This window comes from Pituophis catenifer, unplaced genomic scaffold (genome assembly GCF_029215685.1).
Source record: "Pituophis catenifer annectens isolate HBS135680 unplaced genomic scaffold, rPitCat1.0.hap2 SCAF_3, whole genome shotgun sequence".
Classification (NCBI taxonomy): Eukaryota; Metazoa; Chordata; class Lepidosauria; order Squamata; family Colubridae; genus Pituophis; species Pituophis catenifer.
Window position 1 is genome coordinate 97355981 of NW_027256883.1, and position 20318 is coordinate 97376298.

At 38.1% G+C, this 20318-nt stretch overlaps 1 protein-coding gene across 1 annotated transcript; it reads right to left on the reverse strand.

Annotated features, from left to right (window-relative positions):
- Positions 1-1442: 1442 nt before the first annotated feature.
- HBEGF (heparin binding EGF like growth factor) lies at positions 1443-19891 on the reverse strand. Its single transcript, XM_070939153.1, has 6 exons — positions 19595-19891; positions 18353-18532; positions 13382-13547; positions 7616-7771; positions 3142-3233; positions 1443-2118 (listed from the first exon to the last, which is right to left on the reverse strand). Exons 1-5 carry the CDS (start codon positions 19620-19622, stop codon positions 3161-3163), a joined length of 603 nt encoding a protein of 200 aa, XP_070795254.1. The 5' UTR covers positions 19623-19891; the 3' UTR covers positions 1443-2118; positions 3142-3160.
- Between the last annotated feature and the right edge of the window lie 427 nt (positions 19892-20318).

Genomic DNA, 20318 nt, shown 5'->3' on the forward strand with positions numbered 1-20318 from the left:
GATATCCCAAATAAAATTATGCTTTGAGGAAATTCTAGGCCTCAGTTTTGATTGCTTTGTGATTTTTACTTGGAACCATGACAGCAACACTACAAAGGTTGCTCATTTGCTGAACGGGATGAGTAGGATGATAACTATGCAGAGATTTGTGATATCCTAAAGAGATCACGCTATCAAATATTAACTACATAAAAATATGGGAGAATCTCTTCATTATTATGTAATTCAAATAAGTTTAGATGATTAAACCCTATTGGTTGAGAAGATTTGATGGACTTCAGGAATAAACAAAAGCTAAATTAGGTACACTGTACTACGTAGGAATGGAAAACAAAAGCCATCTCCTGGAATATTCCTCTTTCCTTTTCACCCTTCTGCCACCTTACCTGCTGTCTGTCAGCTGCTACTATAAGTTATCTGGAAAAGAATACACATAAATGTAAGGTTTCCTTTTTAATGTGCCATTATACAAAATGTATTATACAAAAATGTTTCACTCTGCTATGTAAACATTCAGTTCAATGCTTTAGCATAAAGCTTAAGCATACATCATAAAAGAAGCAAAACTATACTACATGCTAACTCATAAAGAGTTTACAATGGTTTACATATCACAGCAGGTAGTTTCATGCTAATCTAACTTAATTATAGTTTAGCATGTAAGATACCCCTTATTTAGATTACATGAGATAAAAGGCAAATCTCTTGCTAATTTAATAATGTTGTATCTAAATTGAATACATCCATGCAAAAAAATCCCACCCCAAAGTATAACTTTCAGCAATATACAAAAATAAGTATGTCTGAAAGAAGCTTAAAGTAAAACATTTCCCCTAGCTTCTGCATTATTCTTATTCATTTGATTCTTACTTGGGGTCAGAAATGAATGGGCAAAATTCAGCTTTAGCTCCTTAGTAGTAAATCCACCATGGGCAATGTATATTTGTTATCATTTGCAAAAGAATATAGGTGTGCTTAACACATTTATAGTTTTTGGTTCATTCTGGAAATGGTCAGCTTCCATCCCTCTCATTTTGAACTTGAAGCACCTGCTCCAAGCTCACTACAGAGATGTTTTGAACACTTCCAGAATGTCTAGCCTCCTTCCTTCCTCCTTCCTTCCTTCCTTCCTTCCTTCCTTCCTTCCTTCCTTCCTCCCTCCCTCCCTCCCTCCCTCCATATGCTGTCACAATCACAGGACTCTTGGTGGCTAACAAGAACATACAACAGCATATAAAAACATAAGAATAAATCAAAGAAAGCAAAACATCTGCTTTGAGGTTCAAATGCTTTGCATTCTGACCTAAAATGTCTTTAGAAAAAGCACTATGCAGAATTCAGCATTGTCAAACCATCAGTAATACAACTGCAATAGAGACAGGATTAGATAACATTTTTAAAACTGCTCTAGAGGAAATATTCTGAGGTTTCAGAATGCCAGATTTACTAAAGAATCAAAGATTTGCCATAAGAATTTTAGTCCAGACTGCATATATTTTGGCAATTGTTAGATATTATAAGATTGCATCAGTAAAAACAGTTGCTTTTCACTTTTAACCTCTAAATCAGGATTCAAGTGCCAGCAAGCATAAGAAAGGTTATTTATTAGAGTGGTACACTGCGCAATACTCCTGTCTTTCCTGTTGATTTCAGGACTACAGGATTAAGTCTTAAATAAATAACATGTACATTGTATCTAAAATAAATATATAACTTAAAATGAAGCATCTTGTTAAATATTTTTTGGATTAAATAAAGTTCAAGAAGTAGATCTCTTCAGGAGAGTGTTTCACAGTTTTTCAGAGGACTATTCAGCAACAGTTTTGTAAAGAATCCAGTTGCCTGGTTCATGCCAAAGTCATTTTCCACTGGTAAGAAGACAAATTTCAAATCTTCTTGGGTTGTAGCTCCACATTGTGAACAGGTCCTCTGCGAATAAATGTGGTTCTGTCTCTCAGAGAATTCTTTCAATTTAGATATATGATTTGCTTCTTTAACAAAGCATTATCTCCTTGAAAACAAAGTTGTTCTCATTCGTACAAGTTCCTCTTTAAGCGTGTCCTAGAAAGAGTATTATCCATTCAATTGTGAATGTAGAACTTGTTTCACTGCTTAAACCTGAATTTGTAATAAAAGGATGCCTCAAGTTAAAACAAATCATTTACACAACATTTATAATACTAATTTTTAATGATTCTACACTGTAATATTGACAGCCATCTCCAAACAGAATTAGGATAAACTAGAGCTATTTCAGGGTTAATGCAGACTAATTAGCTGGAGGCTTATATTGATGTATTCTCAATATAGAATTCAGCAGAACTAACGACATTCAACCTGCTAACTCCTACAGCAGATCCAGTTATACCCTCTTAAAGGACTTAATCTGATCAGGGAAATCCCATTAGAGGATTATGTGTATCTTCAAAATCCAAGATCATCTTAAAGGAAATGGCCTCCAAGGAAAAACAGAATATTTATTTTTGATACTCTAAAATGTGATCTACAGTAGCTGAAGAAATGCAATGGAAATGGGAAATAGCAGCTGTCAAAGAATGGCAAAGAGGGGTAAAATATTGTATATGTAAAAAAAATGTGCCTGAGCTGCAGAAATTTTCAGGAAAAAAAGTAATAAGTGCCTGGATTGCCATAGCAAAGTAGTTGACTGGTGTCAAGCCCTGTGAGGCAGACAAACTCAGAAATCAAGACTACTGAGATTTCTGGAAAGACCTATATTGTTGGTAGAATAAAGCACAGAAACTAGAAAGCCTGCTAAAGCAGCTCTCCAGATAAACTTGGACATGGCATAATTAAGACAGATTTACTCTTACCCTTGGGCTGAGATGTCTCTTTTGTAACGGTTCTATTTCCTCTCCCATGCCTCACAACTACCGTAGTTCATCACAACTAGGTAGATCCCAGTGAGACAAAATGCAACAGCAGGAACAATCAGTAACATTTACTCTGGATTCTCAAAGTTGTTTCTAAAGAAATTTTTATGATTAACCCAGTATGATAAGCATTTCCTTTTTATGTTTATCTGCCACATAAGAGGAAAGAACCAACCCATTAAATAGTCTCTCCTCATACCAACAAACAGAAGGCCAAGTTTACCCAGATATTATATGCTAAAAGGGTTACCTTGCAGTTCTTGGACAGTTCATTGATTGACAGTGATGCCCAATTTAACCTTCTCTTCATTCTCTACATCATATACTCCTTGTTTGTGACATCTAGAAAATCGGAAAAAGAGGAGCCAAGATTAAAATTCTAAACTTACACAGATATTCAAAGAGGCCCTATCGTTGTTCCATTACTAATCTTGAAGATATGGGAAATCTCAGCCTGCATTTTTGGTAGAACCACCAGAAAATATTGAATTCTTTGCACTAAAACTGGACTTTAGTCCTTCACTACCTGGTTCATGTGAGGTGTCCTGACTGCCACTCAATAATGAAAAAAGTAATTTAATATAATTTCTAAAGTCATATGGTCAAAGCAGAACAACAAAAACAGGATTCAAATTCTCTGCATGTTTATCAACTATTTGTCATAAAGATATAATCTGCCTTTCTCAGAGGTTGTATTGAAATCAAATTAAGGCGAAACAGAATTTTTAAAAATCAGTTAAACTCTGGTATACTCTGTAGAAAGGCTTAGGCAAATATATTAGTTTAAGTTTCCATTCAGAAAAGATCCTTACGGTTGATAGGTAGCTGAAGCAGGCAAGAGCTATAAACATTTGTGCATATTTAATAGAACTGATTGGATCTGTCAATCTTTTCTGAAGCTCAAATTCCATAAGGTAAAGGTTTTCTCTGCCAGTTATGCCCAACACTAAGGGGCAGTGCTTATCTCCAATTTACAGCCAAAGAGCCAGCATTGTCCAAAGACACTTCCGTAGTCATGTGGCCAGCATGATTATATGCCAAAGGAACACAAGAATACTTTTACCTTCCCACCAAAGCAGTATCTATTTATCTACATGCATTTACTCTTTACTGCTAATTGGCAGGAGTGGGGCAAGTAATGGAATCTCCCTCCATCATGTTGTACTTGGTCTCAAACTGCCAACCTTCTGATCACAAGCCCAGCGTCTTAACTGCTCAGCCACCACGCTCCTTCAGATTCCATAGAAATCCTAAAGTTAATTTGCTTTGGAGACACTCAGAAAATGGTCACAAAGCACATGCTGTATTTCTATCATCAAAGTGCTATAGGCTTGGATAAGAGGCTATAGATCAGCGGTTCTCAACCTGGGGGTCGCGACCCCTTTGGGGATCGAACGGCCATTTTATAGGGATCGCTAAAGCCCTCTCTCGCCCCCCCACACCTTCACTCACCCTCACCCTCTGCCTCTGTTGGATCGCCCGGTCGCCGTTCGCTTACCCCGCCCACTCCCAATCTATTGCTGCCTCCAGAGTCCCAGCTGATGGCTAGAGGGAAAAAAAACTTTAAATTCTTGCCGCGGGGCTTCAAAGAGCTAGCTGCAAAGAGGTAAATTCCTGGAGCAGATTTTTTTTCCCCCTAGCTATGCTGAAAAAGCAAAATTGAAAGTAAGCAGGCTGCAACGTGACAAAATGAGGCAGAGAGATTTCTTTTTCTTTTTCCTCACCAAAAAAGGTAGGTGCAAAACTGCAAACAATGGGAAATTTAGGGCAAAAGAGGAGAGTTCAAGATTTTAAAACACAAAAGACAAAAAGCTCTATTTAACTAGGGAATTGTAATAATTGAGATACTATTAATTGTATATTGTATTGAAAGCAGAAATGGTTAAGTTATGGTTTGGAGGAATATATGGGGGAAATTATTTGGTTTATTATTATTGGTAAATATAATTAATTGATTTGTAAGAAATTGGATTGCATGGAAATAATTGGAATATTCATGTTCATATTGATTAATATACTGTAGGAAGTTAGCACCCACCCCTTTCCTGGAAGAGTGAAATATTTTAGGAAATATGAAAAAGGCAGAATATTATATTTCCCTGGATGAGAAATATGAGAAGCATATTTTACAGACAAAGCAGCTCCCACCTTCCTGCCCCCCACCCTTTGTCAATGGGCCATTAAGGCCTGGGCCAGTCTATTCTACATAACAAAGATCTGCCTCCTTCAGGCAGAGCCATAGTAGGAATTGCCAAAGATGGGATTAGCCCTCTACACAATAGCAGCAGAAACTCACCACATGTGACCTGGGAAGCACATGTGACCATCAGCCAGCAAGGCCCCCACCCCCTGGGAGTCTGACAACCAATCAGGATACTCTTTTGGGGCCCCAAGAAATGCAGAGCCAGAGAGAGCATAAAAACCCAAGGATTTGCTGTATCTGCCCCTTTTCTGTTCAGGAACTCAAGCCATGTGATCCTGTCCACCATTAAACCATCTTTCCAAGCAGACTCCATGTTTCCAGTGTCTGTTTCCCCACTTGGAGCAGAACCCAGAAGGATGTTTCTTCCAACAATACAAAAAAGATAGTTATATAACTAATTGATTTATATTAAAATGTTGAATTTGTATTAAACAACTGTATTACATAATTAACCAATGTGAGGATGGATATGAAAATAGATGACAGTGTGAAGGGGTATAATATAGAAGGGAAAAATTGAATTTGATTAAGATTAGAGATGAGGATGAAGGGTAATATTGTTTTTTTTAAAAAAATAGATGAGGAATAAATATGGTAAAAAGGAAATATAGAAATTGTAAATTTAATTGAAATGACTAAATACTGTGTTGGAAGAAATATCCTTCTGGGTTCTGCTCCAAGTGGGGAAAAAGACACTGGAAACATGGAGACTGCTTGGAAAGATGGTTTAATGGTGGACAGGATCACATGGCTTGATGGGGCCCATTGTGTTAGTTTCTGTTGCTATTGTGTTGCAAATGTCTTTTGACAAAGGATTGACTTTCTGCCTCTGGCCCATTAACAAAGGGTGGGGGGCAGGAAGGTGGGAGCTGCTTTGTCTGTAAAATATGCTTCTCCATTTCTCATCCAGGTAGGGAAATATAATATTCTGCCTTTTTAATATTTCCCAAAATATTTCATTCTTCTAGGAAAGGGGTGGGTGCTAACCTCTACAACTGTTTAAATTTGTGAACCGGCCAAATACTCTGTTCAAAGAAAATACGTTGTATGTTTGTATGTGTGTTTCTAATTATTGCTATTTATTGCTATTTGTTCTCTTTTATTCTTTAAAGTTTAACAATTCATTCTTTATCTTAATATCTTAATATTTGTTTGGGGTTGGCTTTTTTCCCTTTCATCTTTTTTATTGTACAGCAATCTTTCTCCTCAAACCTACCACCTCTGTCTTTTCTTTCTTTCTTACTTTCTCTTCCCCCCCTTCTTCTTCTCCCTACTTCCTCTTTCTTTCTCTTTCTCCTCCTCTCTTCCTCCCTCTCTTACCTTCACTCCTACTCTAATTTCCCTTCCCTTCCTTCATCCCTCTCTATTGCTGTATCCTTTTATGCATATGGACTACTCAGAGGGCTGAAAAAGTTATTTTTGACTGGTCCTTGCACTTTTGACCAGACCTCGAATTTATGACTGTCCTCACATTTTACGTTTTTTGCCCTATCTTATACCATGTTGAAGAGAAGCAGTTGTGAAATGAGTGACATGTTGTTAAGAATGCTGCACAGGCATAAATGTGAGGATGGTCATAAGTGTGAGGACCAGTCAAAAGTGCGAGGACCTGTCAGAAATGACTTTTTTCAGCCCTCTGAGTAGTCCCTATACATATAGCCATGGCCATCTGGTCACATGACCAGCTAGCCACGCCCACCCAGTCACATGACCTCCAAGCCACACCCACAAAATAAGCCACGCCCACAGAACCGGTAGTAAAAAAATTTAGAACCCACTCTTGGTTGGGGGTCACCACAACATGAGGAACTGTATTAAAGGGTCGCGGCATTAGGAAGGTTGAGAACCACTGCTATAGATAAAACATAAACCTCTCAGAGAGCCTTAGAAAAACAGAGATTATGCATACATTCTTCCTTCATGAGACCAGATTTCCAAATCATCATAAGTTGAAGGCAGTTCTATGACTCTAATGTAAATGAAGCGGGCTCTGATAGATGACCACTGGATAACTTTCTATTCACTCTATTCTAAAAAGCAATGCATCCGGTTGGAAAAAGTACAAACTCAGCCAAAATCCTTTTGATACTTTTAGGAGGCCTCTAAGTTGTCAGAAGTAAGGAACGTTCTAATGACATACAGCTTAAAGGTTGGTTAGGTCAAGGGTATCCACATGAGCTATAAGTCATTTATCAACAGAAGATAATTTGAATCTATGCACCAGTAATTTACAGAAGAATTATGATTATTTGGCAAGAATAATATGAAACTTTAGTAATTAGGAAATGTCAATTAAATATAACAAATGTATATGACCATATAAACTTCTGAGTTAACAGAATCCTTTGTTTGAAAATGTATAAAACTGGGGTCTCAGGATCATAAAGTTGTTCAAAGCATCATGTAAAAACTGGCTCTGAGCCTATTGCGCAATAAACTGTCTCTGACTAACCTAAGAATGTTATTTGGTCTCACCATTCCACAACAACTCCACACGTCTCAATCCTATTAAACTACTTGCCTCAGCATCAATAATACTGCAATGATGATAAGACACAGGGATGACAGAATCACTGCTGTAACTGCCAGGATAGTTGTACGATCGTAACCATCAAAGCGGTTTTCCACTGGAAGGCTAAGAGCATGGCACCTCTCCCCATGGTAGTCTTCCTGGCATCTAGGAATTAAGAATTTTAAAAATCAATACATGAAGCTTATTCCATAGGGCTGTAAAAACATGTGTTATTGATACATTTAGCTACTTTCATTTAAGTTTAATGAAAGAAAAGCTTTGTTCCCAATGTATAATCCAGTCTCTTCTCCACATTTTTCTTGTTGAGATTTTCAGTTCTGACTGTAATGCACACCCTATGCAGATTGTTTTATATATTGACGCCCTAAGCATACATATTAATTCATTCAAGAGTGAAAAAATATTTACAGTCAACAAATTAATTCTACAAAAGTTTTTTTTTCCAGAAGATTTCTGAAAATCTAATTAGGTTTTAACCAGGCCTAGCTGCAGAGGATACTCTTATAAACAGAAGTAATTTGTTATTATTGTCATTTAGAATTGTTATTGTTTATTTTATGCGTGTCATTTATAATTCTGTAGAAATGTTATTGTACAAGGAATTTATAAAATTACAGTACAAATGCCAACTTGCAGCTCCACCAGAGGGACAGGAAGTATCAAAACCTTTATAAGGCAGAGGTAGACAATGTGATGCCCATGAACATTAATGTGCCCCAGACACCTCATTGCTTCCCAATCTTTTTCAAATATCATTTTAATATCAAAATATCACGCAGGCATGTAACAAAATAAAGTATTTGCCTCTAGTATCTTGTTAATTGGCAGATAGGATCTGAAGAAGCTAATTCACCTTCCAGCCAATGCCTTTTTTCCTCTGTGGTTAGTCACTCATGATTTTCTCAGAAGCCTGTTTCTCTGGGAATTGGCCACCTCATGAGTTCAACTCTACCTGTTGCATATCCCCCCTGCTGTAAGACCTAAACATTTATTCTCCAATGATCAAAGAATAGGTTTAGCAAGGTTCATAGGTTCATAGGTTGCTGATTCATACTTTCTCACTGATTATTTCTCACTTTATTACTTTCCATAGTAAGAAAAGTTAAAATATTTCTTTCAAACAGAAATATGCTTCCTAAAAAGAATGTATTTGCATGACATGCTAAACCATATTGAGAGTAGACTTAGTTTCAAAGTCACAAATAATATGTCTGTAAATACTTGTAATATTTTAAATTCTATTTTTATGGAAATGTTCATGCATACATAAGCAGACACACACATGTCAAATTCACATTAGCAACTAGAATGTGAGTTTGCATTTACATACTGTAACATAATAGCAATAATAGGGTGATTCATAATGCTGCTTGGTGAGTTTTATAGCATTGTTTGTCCTAATGAAAGGTGTACATTTACATAGAGAGCTGTTGCAGAAGTTTTTCTTCTGTTTTAATTTCATTGTGTGTATTCTTACGTCCCTTTCAAGGTAGGCAAGGTCAGGAAACTGGCGCTATTAAGAGTCTTGGATAATGGTTAGGATATTGTAACAGAATCCTGAAACCTGTCAAAGCTTTCCCTACTTCAACTTACTGTATACCTGACACAGTCAAGGTGAGGGTAGTTTTAAGATTCTTTCTCATGCTTTCTATTGTTCCAGGACTTGGAAATGAGATATGAGAATATCAAAAGTGGTTTTTATTTTGAAAAGTGACTGGATTGATTTTTGAGGAAAAACAAGACGTTTCGCTTCCTATCCTGGAAACCTCATCAACTGTATTGGATGGTGTTCGAGATGGAAGGACAATTATTGACAATTGAGATGGGGGGGGAGAAACAGGTGCTGACAGTATGGTGGGGGGAAATGGAAAGATTGTATGTTCTTTGCAGTCAACTGGTCTTACTCTCTGACAATCGTTGTGGTTACTTGGGGTTTTAACTGAGTCAGATGTGTAGAATCTTCTTGGAACAGTCAATAGGATTGTGTTGTAAACTGGGGATAAATTGAGGGTGTCTTATCCCTCCTCCTCTGTTGAGAGAGGGCTGCTCAATTTTAACATAAATGGCCCCCTTTACCCCTCTTTCAAACCAATTGTTCTCTCTATCCAAATGTGGACTTTGCTGGCTTCAAAAGAGTGGCCCCTATTTTCCAAATGCAGATGGACTGATGACTCTTGTCCGGATGGGTTAGATTTCTTATGTTGTGCCATGCACTTGTGAAGTGCTCGCTTTGGTTCGGATGTACAGATCTGCACACGTCTCACTGCATTGCATTACATATAATACATTGCTCTCTTTGTGTCTAGGTGTTTTATCCTTGGGGTGGACAATGTATTCTTGGCCTTAAAATGTACAGGTATATGATGTTGACTGAAAATCCTCCAGGGCTTTTAAGATATTCCAGCTACATATGGAATGACAATTTGCTTTGGTTGTTACTCTCTTCCTTGTGTGTAGTAGAGGAGCTCATGCTGGGTCTTTTTTTAGGTTTGATGAAGGCCAATTAGGATATCCACAAGTTCTAAGGGATTCCTTGGTGTATTTTTCAAAGTAAAAACCATTTTTGATACAACTATGACCAGGATAATTGAGACTCCTCATAGACACAGCTCTGATGAGAGTTAAACAATGCTTTATTTCATCTTCTGGTTCTAGGTATAGAGGTGCAGTGGCAAAACAGACACAATTGTTCCCATTACAACATTTTAACAGCTCCTGGGATAGCTAAAGAGGAATTAGCAGTGGTTCTCAATTTATGGCCATTTATTTAGCAACCCTTCGAAGTTATGATGGCACTGAAAAAAAGTGATTCATGACTAGTCCTCACACTTACGACCAGTATAGTCACAATTGAGGAGTTTGGCAACTGGTATTTATTCATAATGCTTGGAGAGTCTAGATTCATGTGATACCATTTGCAACCTTCCCAGTTGGCTTCCAACAAGCAAAGTCAATGGGGGAAGCAGGATTTACTTAATGACTGTATGATTCACTTAACATCCATTGCAAAAACCACATTAATAACTACCTTATTTAGCGACTGAAGCTCTATCCCAATTGTGGTCTATCTATATTTATAGTAAAATGTGGCTGAGCAAAGGATTAGCCTGGCCACTATTCATGTGATTTGTGCAGTGACACCCAATAGGAATTCACTACTTTTGTCAGAGTGATGAAAGCTGCATCACAGTATCATACCACAAGTTCAATCCCTCCTATGTGTGTACATGATGCATATGTGGCTTAGAATTGCAGCTTTCTCTGACATTCAAGTCAAGCACTATATAGCTCCAGACATCACTTGTCCATGTTTGTTGCGCCAAACCATCTATCTTCATGTCATCTGGCAACCTAAATCAACTGTCATTATAGAATGGCAGAATAATAGAATTGGAAGGTACTTTGGAGGTCTTCTAGTTCAACTCTCTGCTCAAGTAGGAGATCCTATACCATTCTGGACAAATGACTATCCAGTCTCTTCTTAAAACCCTCCAATAATGGAGCACCCATAACTTCTGGAGGCAAGTCATTTCACTGATTAATGTTTTCACTGACAGAAAATTTCTCCTTAATTCAAGTTTGGATCTCTCTTTGATAAGCTCTTATCCTGTCCTTAAGTGCCTTGGAGAATAGGTTCCCCCTCTTCTCTGTGACAGCTGCTCAAATATTGAAAGACTACTTTCATGTCACCCCCAGTCTTTCTTTTCATTAAGTTAGACATTCCCAGTTCCTGCAACTATTCATTGTATGGTTTATGCCCCTAATCATCTTTGTTGCTCTTCTCTGCATTCTTTCTTGAGTCTCAACATCTTTTTTGTATCGTCGTGACCAAAACTAGACACAATACTCCAAGTGTGATCTTACAATTGCAATATAAAGTAGTACTGACACTTTGTGTGATCTTGATACTGTCCCTCTGTTGATGCAGCTTAGGACAGCATTGGCTTTTTTAGTAGCTGCAACACATTCCTGGCTCATATTTAAGAGATTGTCCACTAGAATTCCTAGATCCCTCTCACAATTACTCCTGTTGAGCCAGTTGCCACCTATTCTATACTTGGGTTGGCTATTTTCCCCAGCTTGATGGTGTCTTCAAATCTGACGACTCTCTTTCTAACCCTTCATCTAAATCATTTATGAAGAAGTTGAAGAGTATTGGGCCTAAGACAGAATCTTGTACTATCACATTGCATGCTTCCCTCCATGTAGATGTAGTTCCATTGAGGACTACATGATGGAACCCTGACATTTGGTTGGTCAGCCAATTGTGAATCCATCTGATGGTGGTATTGTCTATCCCACATTGTTCTATCTTAACAAGAAATAGGCTGTGGTCTACTTTGCCAAATGCCTTACTGCAGTCCAAGTAAAGTATATCCACAGCATTTCCCTGATCCACTAATTTAGTCACTTTATAAAAGAAAGCAATAAGGTTTGTCTGACATGATCTGTTTTTAACAAACCATGCTGGCTTCTAGTGATTGTTTTCTTCATTTCTAGGTGCTTACAAATCCACTGCTTCATTATTTTTTCTAGAATTTTCCCAGGTATTGATGTCAGGCTGATTGGTCTGTAGTTTCCTGGATCATTTTTCCCCTTTTTTTGAAGATGGAACATCAGCTCTTTTCCAGTCCTCTCTTGGTTTCCCGGTGCTTCAGGATCTTTGAAAGATATGTGTCAGTGGTTCTAAAATCATATCTGCCAGCTCCTTCAGAACCCTGGGATGTAATCCATCTGGTGTTAGTGATTTAAACTTATCTAGAGTGGATATGTGTTATGTTACCATTTTCTTGCCGTATTAGTTATGTGTCACTCTTTCCATATTTTATACTTGTCATTTTTGTTTTTCAGTTTATTAGAGAATTCCTTATGCAACCATGCTGGTTTTGTCTGGGGGTCTCTTATTGTTCTTCCTCAGTGGCAATATTGTGCTAGACTGGGATTTTATGATCTCATTTTTCAGAGTTTCCCAAGCTTCTTGGTTGTTTTCCCCTTTAAGATTTTCATCCATGGAATCTCTCCTAAACTCTCTCTAAGTTTAAGATACTAGTTTGACTTTGTTCTATTGCTTGAGTCATCTATCATCTTGGGGTGAGGGAAGGAGGGATAGGGAATATATTTTTCAAATAAATCCAAACCATTTCAGTAATATGTAATCAAAAGAGCATCAGGTTCAGATCCTCTAACTTACAAGGCACCAAAACAGTGCTAATGAAACCCAGATACAGAGACCTGTATTAATATTCTGACCAGTTTCATGTGTACCAATTTTTCCATTCTGAGTAAAAATGTTTCTGGTACTTCTGGTTCCTAATTTCTAAAATGGCTAAGATTGTCCTTCTGAAAGCAAAATTTCTGGACATATTGAGAGTTTTTAAAAATCTAGAATCTACATGGCCCACATGATATTTTGGGACCTAATATACAATGAATAGGAAATATAGATCTCTTCTATGGAAGAAAAAAAAAAGAATATGACTTTGCAAAGAATACCAAGAAAAACTTCCTGTGCTTTTTCTCAGTAAAACTTTAAGTACTAGATGATACTATAAATTACAGTATGTAAAGGACTATCCTGCTATTCTTAATCTTTTTTTTTTTTTAAAAAAAGAGAGTTTCAGTATACGACTTTCCTCTCTTACTACCGGTATGAACTTCTAATTCATTTAACTGGAAAATAAATCTGCAATATAGCTATTGTTTTCCCTGTATGCAATTAACTATTACAGGATATAAATAGTATCGATAACTTACATACAAGATGGAGATTTAAGTTTCTTAATATATTTGCATTTTCCATGAATACAATAATCCTTGTATTTTCCCAAGCAGGGATCTCTTTTCTTTCCCTTTCCTTTTCTCCTTTTCTTCCCTCCATTATTTGGAGTCACAGGTTCTTGCGGCTTGGACATGAAAGCAACTGGAAAAAGAAGGAAAACACTAATTTTACATTATGTGTTAGAACATTGAAGCATATCCCAGGTATTATAGCTCAAATTGGATTAGGAATATTAGCGCTTGCATTTTTTTCTAGAAAATTAAGTTATGTACCTCTCTCCCTAAAAATGGAGTTTCATCTAAATATTCATGGTAAGATGAATAAGCTATAACCTTGTGTTCTCCCCAAACACATTTTGCAAAATGTCCAAGATCCATGTTGTCATTTGGATACAACCAATATTGCCTGAATGACAGCTGAAGAATTCAAGTAGAAGAATCTGAGACTCATATAAGCACAATGTTATCTCTAATCACAGTGCAACCTCAAGAGCTTTCTGGCATTATTGCAATTTTCAGTTATACATTTAGGATTCATACACACATTCAAAACATTCAGAAAAGGCATACAGAATTACATATGCCAAGGTTTGCTTTGTTCATGCTGATCACCACAATGCAAAGAAGCAAGAGATTGTACTGCTCTTTGCCTTTAACTTTTCTGGGTTTTTTCCTAATGCTGTTCACAGTCTTCCTAAAGCAGGTCTACCCCAGTTAACCAATGGCTGACTTATGGCATGCTAAATTTACAGTGGAGTCATACATAAAGTTAAGTTGCTTTTCCCATGCAACACGTTATCAAAAAAAGGACAACATGCATCAAGAAAATGGCAGGACAAGATCTAAAGGAAAATAATTAGTAGGAAAAAAAAGATTAAGAGCCCTGTTTATAATCTTCCTTCTGCAACAACAAAAGTGTATCATTGTGTAAAATTACAATTAAAGTGTGTTGATTTTCATTGTGTAATGGTTGTGCTTTGGTAATTCCATGAAACCAAGCTTGAGGCAGAATAGGCATAACACATTCAGCAACATAACTGGCAAAGTAAATAGCTAAGTCATTTGCTACAACAAAAAGAAATCATTCTTATTGAGCAAACTTGCAATTGCTCATAACTCCCAATAGGTAATAAAGGTAGGAGGCATGATAAAGAGCAGAGGTGGCACAGTGGTTAGAGTGCAGTACTGCAGCTACTTCAGCAGATCAGCAGATCAAATCTCACCGGCTCAAGGTTGACTTAGTCTTCCATCCTTCCAAGGTGGGTAAAATGAGGACCCAGATTGTTGGGGGCAATATGCTATTTAGTATACTGTCTTTGGTGTAAACCGCCCAGAGTCCTCGGAGAGTGGGCGGCATAGAAATATGAATAATAAAATAAAATAAATAATAATGATTACCTAATTACCTAATCTCAAAAACACTAAGCAGAGTGGGACCTGGTTTGTGTTTGGATGAGAGACAACCGGGAAGCACTCAGAAGAGGGAGTTGAAAAAACATGGAAGAAAGCAATAGCAAAGCATTTCCATGGGGTTATCAAGAGTAGATGAGCTTCACTTGAGGAAGTTTTTATTTATTTTTTTAAAACAAGTTTTATTGATTTTTTCTTTCACATACATATTTTATGAGCAGAGTATTGACCGAATCGTATCTTATACAACTTGTCACATCCAAATACAATTTACGTATTTCAATTTCTGCCAAAATATTCTTTTTCCCTACTTTTTTATCTTGTCTTAATACCTTATTATACCTTAATACCTTATTATAAAAACAGTATCACCATCCACCCTTCAAATCCTAATTTCTTAATATTATTTCAAGTAATTATCTTATCTTATCCATTGTTAATCATACATATTCTCTTTTAACTTTCATATTAGTTCATTCTTCATCCTAATAAGTTTGAGTATACTCAGGGTTGCCCTTCTACCATTCCATCTCCCTTATTTTACAACAATCCTTCTTCTCCTCTCCTCTCTTTTCCTTCCCTCCCTTCTTATATCCTTTTCTACTTTCTTCTTTCCTCCTCTCCTTTCCCTTCTCTCCTTCCCCTTCCTTTCCCCCACTCCTCCTTTCTTACTTGAGGAAGTTTTTAGAGTATAGATCACGCATGTCAAACTCGTTTGCATCATGTGACATATCGTGACTTTTTTGCTTTTGCAGAGCTGGGGTAGACATGGCCTGCACGTTATGCATCTGGCCCTTGGGTCGCCAATTTGACAGGACTGGCTAGATCACTGCTTATCATTCTGACCAGTGGTGAAATCTGAACTGGTTTGCCACCGGTTCGCTGGTTACGCATGCGTGGTGTGCGCCAAGCACAGGTGCATGTGCAGTGCGCACCAAATGTATGCTGCACACATATTCGCAGTATGCGCCAAACATGATCTGTGCATATGCATAGTGCACACCAAATGCACGCTACGCGCATGCATGCACAGTGCACACCAAATGCATGCTGAGTATGCGCATGTGCAGTTTACACCAAATGTGTGCTGCGCATGGAAAAAGGAGGCTTGGGAAGGTAAGTAGAACAGTGAGGGGAGGAAACAGCTGTGCCGTGTGAATTAGATTCACTAGAAAGCAGGATTTCCTGCTTTCTAGCAAATATAAATCACACGGCACAGCTGATGGTCAGAAATACCGGTTCGAAGGAACCAGTAGCTTTTTTTTACTAACAGTTCACCCGAACTGGTAGTTTTTATCACTACCAGTTCGCCCGAAGTGATGCGAACCGGTAGCATTTCACCACTGATTCTGACTCCAGCTATAGATCATTACCTAGTTCAACTAGGAAAGGGTAGGGAAAAGTGGAAGTATTGAACTATTCTATTATCCACTATATATCTATTAGATCTCCAGGAATGTAAATTAAATATATAGCACAGTTCTCAAAAATCAGAAGGAAAGCAGGAGCACTTTGAGTGATTTTTAAAATCTCTGTATGTACACACACACACACCAGGAGTTGAGGACTCTGAATGACTAAAACAAACAGGTCAGCTGAGTAGACAGTCTTAGCTATATGGAAAGACTGGATCCAAAGATATGCTGAATAGTCAACCTAGTTAAGAAGAGCAGCTCAGTGTTCTTCCCACACATTTGCTATGACTATTTCATGGGCATCACTATTTGGCAGAAAGCATGCTAGGGTCTCAAGACATAAATAGGCAAAGGGGATGAAATGGAAACCCAAGCTAGACACCCCCAGATGGTACAACTTCGCCCTAGTGACTAAACTCAGTAAGGTAAGAAGAGCCACACTGTGTGGGACAGGAACTGTGAGTCATTTGTGGATCCTCTCATCAATTGACAGCATATACAGACTGGAAAATTAATATTTCTGTCTGGACAGACCCACACATAAAGTAATTAACATGTGGGGATAAGCAATAGGTTCTATATGGCCAGGACCATTATTCACCAGCTAATCCTTTCTCAAATTTCCCAGTGACTTTAATTCTATACAGTAGTGAAAATGCCAACTAGGCTTACTTATTTTGTTATATTTAAGAATACTGTTGCCATGGAATTTCAATGCTAGAAAATGTTTCCCTTAGATGAAGGAAATTTTGTCAATAGGATGAGGAGGGGGAAGAGGGAGGGAAATACTGATGTCACCAAGTTTGTAGATCCTTAGAGGAAAATTAGTGGAGGAGAAAAAATAAGCCCAAAACATATTACATCTCTATAAAAGTGAGAGCACCAACTAGCAGTAGATTATATATTGCTCTGCTATTAAAAAAGCAGAACAACATATATGCTACAAGTGGCAGGATTTGTGGAAAATAAGTGGCAATATTTCACTAGAGCATATAAAGCTGTGGGTGGGAGAAGTAGCAGGTCTAATAACAGATAATTGAAATGTGTGACTGACTCAAATTAGGGCCTCTAGGGTAACAGTTCGGAACATATAAATGAGAAATGGGTATACTGTGTATATACGTAAATGACAATAAACTTTATATATTATGAAATGACTACATTATCAATCCATTCTGACATCAAGCAAATTTCCATGGAAAATTTCATTGCAGTTCCCATGTTTGTTCTTAGGAATCATTCCTGTTGCTAGATTTACAAACATTTAAAGCAGTTCAACAAACATGTCTCATGGCTATCACTGAAATACAGATGCTTTAATTTCTATTATTCTATTATAAAAGTGCAACATATGGACTTGTTATATAGTCCATCCCGAAATATATTTACTTATGTTTACAATTCAAACACTCCCTAGAATTTCCTTGGCTTTTTTCCAGTTCTTTAAACAGAGATAGGATCAAAGACATCATCCACAAAAAATAACACAGTAACATATTTCACTTATTTATTGAATTTATATAGCCTTAAAATGTATTTATAAATTTCAGGTTGCCTCTGCTGAAATCCTGTCTGCCCTTCCCTTTTCATCTATTTAAAACTGAATGAGGTTATTAGGAGCCAATGTTGTCCTTTATAGTAAAATCGTATTCCATAAATTGGAATGATGTCCCAAGGCTTTGAAGATATTCACCAACCAGCATCAGTAATCCCAATTTCTGTCATTCAAAAACCACAAGGGTTCAAAAGTAGGTATGATTATATATACTGATATAAGTAAGCAAAATCAGTAACTGCCAGCCTATGTAAGTAAAATCAGTGATCTCTAGAAATAATAGATATGCTCCTTCTTCAGAGAGCATGCAAGGTTAACAGTCTTTACCAATACTTGGTCTCAGTGATCTTCCATGTACATATATATATATATATATATATATATATATAGATAGATAGATAGATAGATAGATAGATAGATAGATATAGATATAGATATAGATATAGATATAGATATAGATATAGATATAGATATAGATATAGATAGATATATATAGATATATATATACTGCTTACAGCTACAACCATTTGTACAGTAATAAGGAAATAGTACCATTCTGAGCCATACCTTGAGGAAGATCGCTTAAGGTATCTTCTTTGGATAACAAAACATTTTTCTGTCTTATATGTTCCAAAGCTTTTGGGGATGAGCGGAGATGGAGATTTGTCAAGTCATCTCTGTTTTCTCTCCTGGGAGTTTCATTCTGGAGTATACCAGTCCCCTCCCCGTTCACCAGGATGGCACAAACTACAAGTAGAATTAAGGACATTTCAGTACTCTCCGGAAAAAGAAAGAAAATTTAGACATTCTAATATTACCAAATGTTGGAGTCAAAATCTAAAATGATTTAAACAAAGCTGAAATTTATCATGTAATTCTCTCACAGAGCAGCATAAATCAACTTAACATTGCAGGCGGGGCAAAGATATTTATAGAACCATAGTGCAACACAAAAACAAAGGTATGAACAAAACAAGATATAAATGAAGGCCAGATTCACTTACATGTGAATGGCACACAAATGCACTAAGTATAGTAGGTGTTCTCATATTTTCAAAACCACATGCCCAGCAAATATACATAGACAAACATACTCTGCTCCTAGTCCAATTTTGTAACACAAGGACAGCATAGACTGGGATGCTTCCATTCCTCTGGGCAACAATTTGCCTAGTAGACTCAAGGACATAGCAACTAGTGGAAAAACATTCTGATCTGAAAATACTTCCAAGCACCTTTTTAAAATTAGGATAAATTTAACCAACAGAGAATCAACGCTGTTATAAACTTCGTGTGATTTAAAAATTACATTTACATTTACTCTCAATTCTTACATTTACTCTCAAATGTTACATTTACCCTCAAAGGTTCCAGGGAATTCGATAAGGGTAAGGGGACTCAAAACGCATCCCTTTACTATATAAATAATACACCCATCCCAGCGATTCAATGCTATCATATAGCCCCATATTAGCTATCAAAACAAGCTAAATATGGCAGTGGTGGAAAGAAACTCTGACCCGGCAGGCAGCTTCTCAGAAAACAGCCAAGCAACTGTGTGAATGGACTACCAATCATGTTTTATTTTATTTTCGGTGCCATTACCAGGCAGAAATAAGTCTCGTATTCGCTTAGGCGAGAGCATGTATTGCGACCAACGCAACTTCGTAACTTAGAGCTCCCAGCTATTTCGTCCACGCAGCGACCCTTTCACCCTCCTTCCAGGACAAGGCGCGTTCTCCAACATTCACGACCAGGATTTGTGTTTGGGTCCATTCGGGCGCAAAGTCATCCCGTCCCCCTGCTTACCTGCCGCCAGAACAACGCTCGAGATCATCACCGTTCCTGACAAGGCTTGCCAACGCCGCTCGCTTCGCTCCTATCGGGCCCGACGGGGGGCTGTAAAGGCGGGCCTTTTCCTGGACTCGCTTCTTAAGGCGGAGTACGCCAAGTAGCCGGGGCGGGCTTGTCCGGATGTCGCGGCGACTGTTCCCGGGACCAAGACAAAGCAGACTCAGCCCCGTGCAGCGCCGACCGCCTAACTGCCAGGCTGATTCGAAGTACAGTCATCCAGCGCCACTAGGAGAGCAGCTCCCAGCTGGAGGGGCCGGGCCAGCCCAGACAGGGCTCGACAGTGGACGCCACGCCCACTCCCTGGGCGAGAGCGCGGGCCCTCCTGCGGTGCGGTCGCCGGGAAGGAGTTCCTCGCCCTGCCCTCGGGCGCGGCTGCTTCCTCGCCCGGTTCCATTTCGTCTGGGAAAATGGCGCTTCCCCGACTTTTGGGAGGGCCAGAGTCTATCCTTCGCTCTTTAGTCGGTGATCCTCTGAATAGTAGGTGCTACAGGTGGAACTGTCCGCGCCCGCTCGGGTTCTGAGACATTAGCAGTTTCAAGAAACCACACAGTTCAGTTCCCTCGCGGGTGTGTGTATCCCTTTTCCCGATTGCTAATACACGTTTAGGTTTTGGTAATTTAAAAATACACTATGCTCTTCAACGACGTCATCTACCAAACCTGGAACGGTCATGGCCTAC

Excerpts from the sequence above, each read along its gene's own strand:
- HBEGF (XM_070939153.1), bottom strand. The coding sequence starts at position 19,622 with ATGATCTCGAGCGTTGTTCTGGCGGCAG. Across the intron at positions 13,548-18,352 it reads CTTAAGCGATCTTCCTCAAG|TTGCTTTCATGTCCAAGCCG; the intron begins GTATGGCTCAGA and ends TTCTTTTTCCAG. Across the intron at positions 3,234-7,615 it reads GCAGTATTATTGATGCTGAG|ATGTCACAAACAAGGAGTAT; the intron begins GCAAGTAGTTTA and ends CCGATTTTCTAG.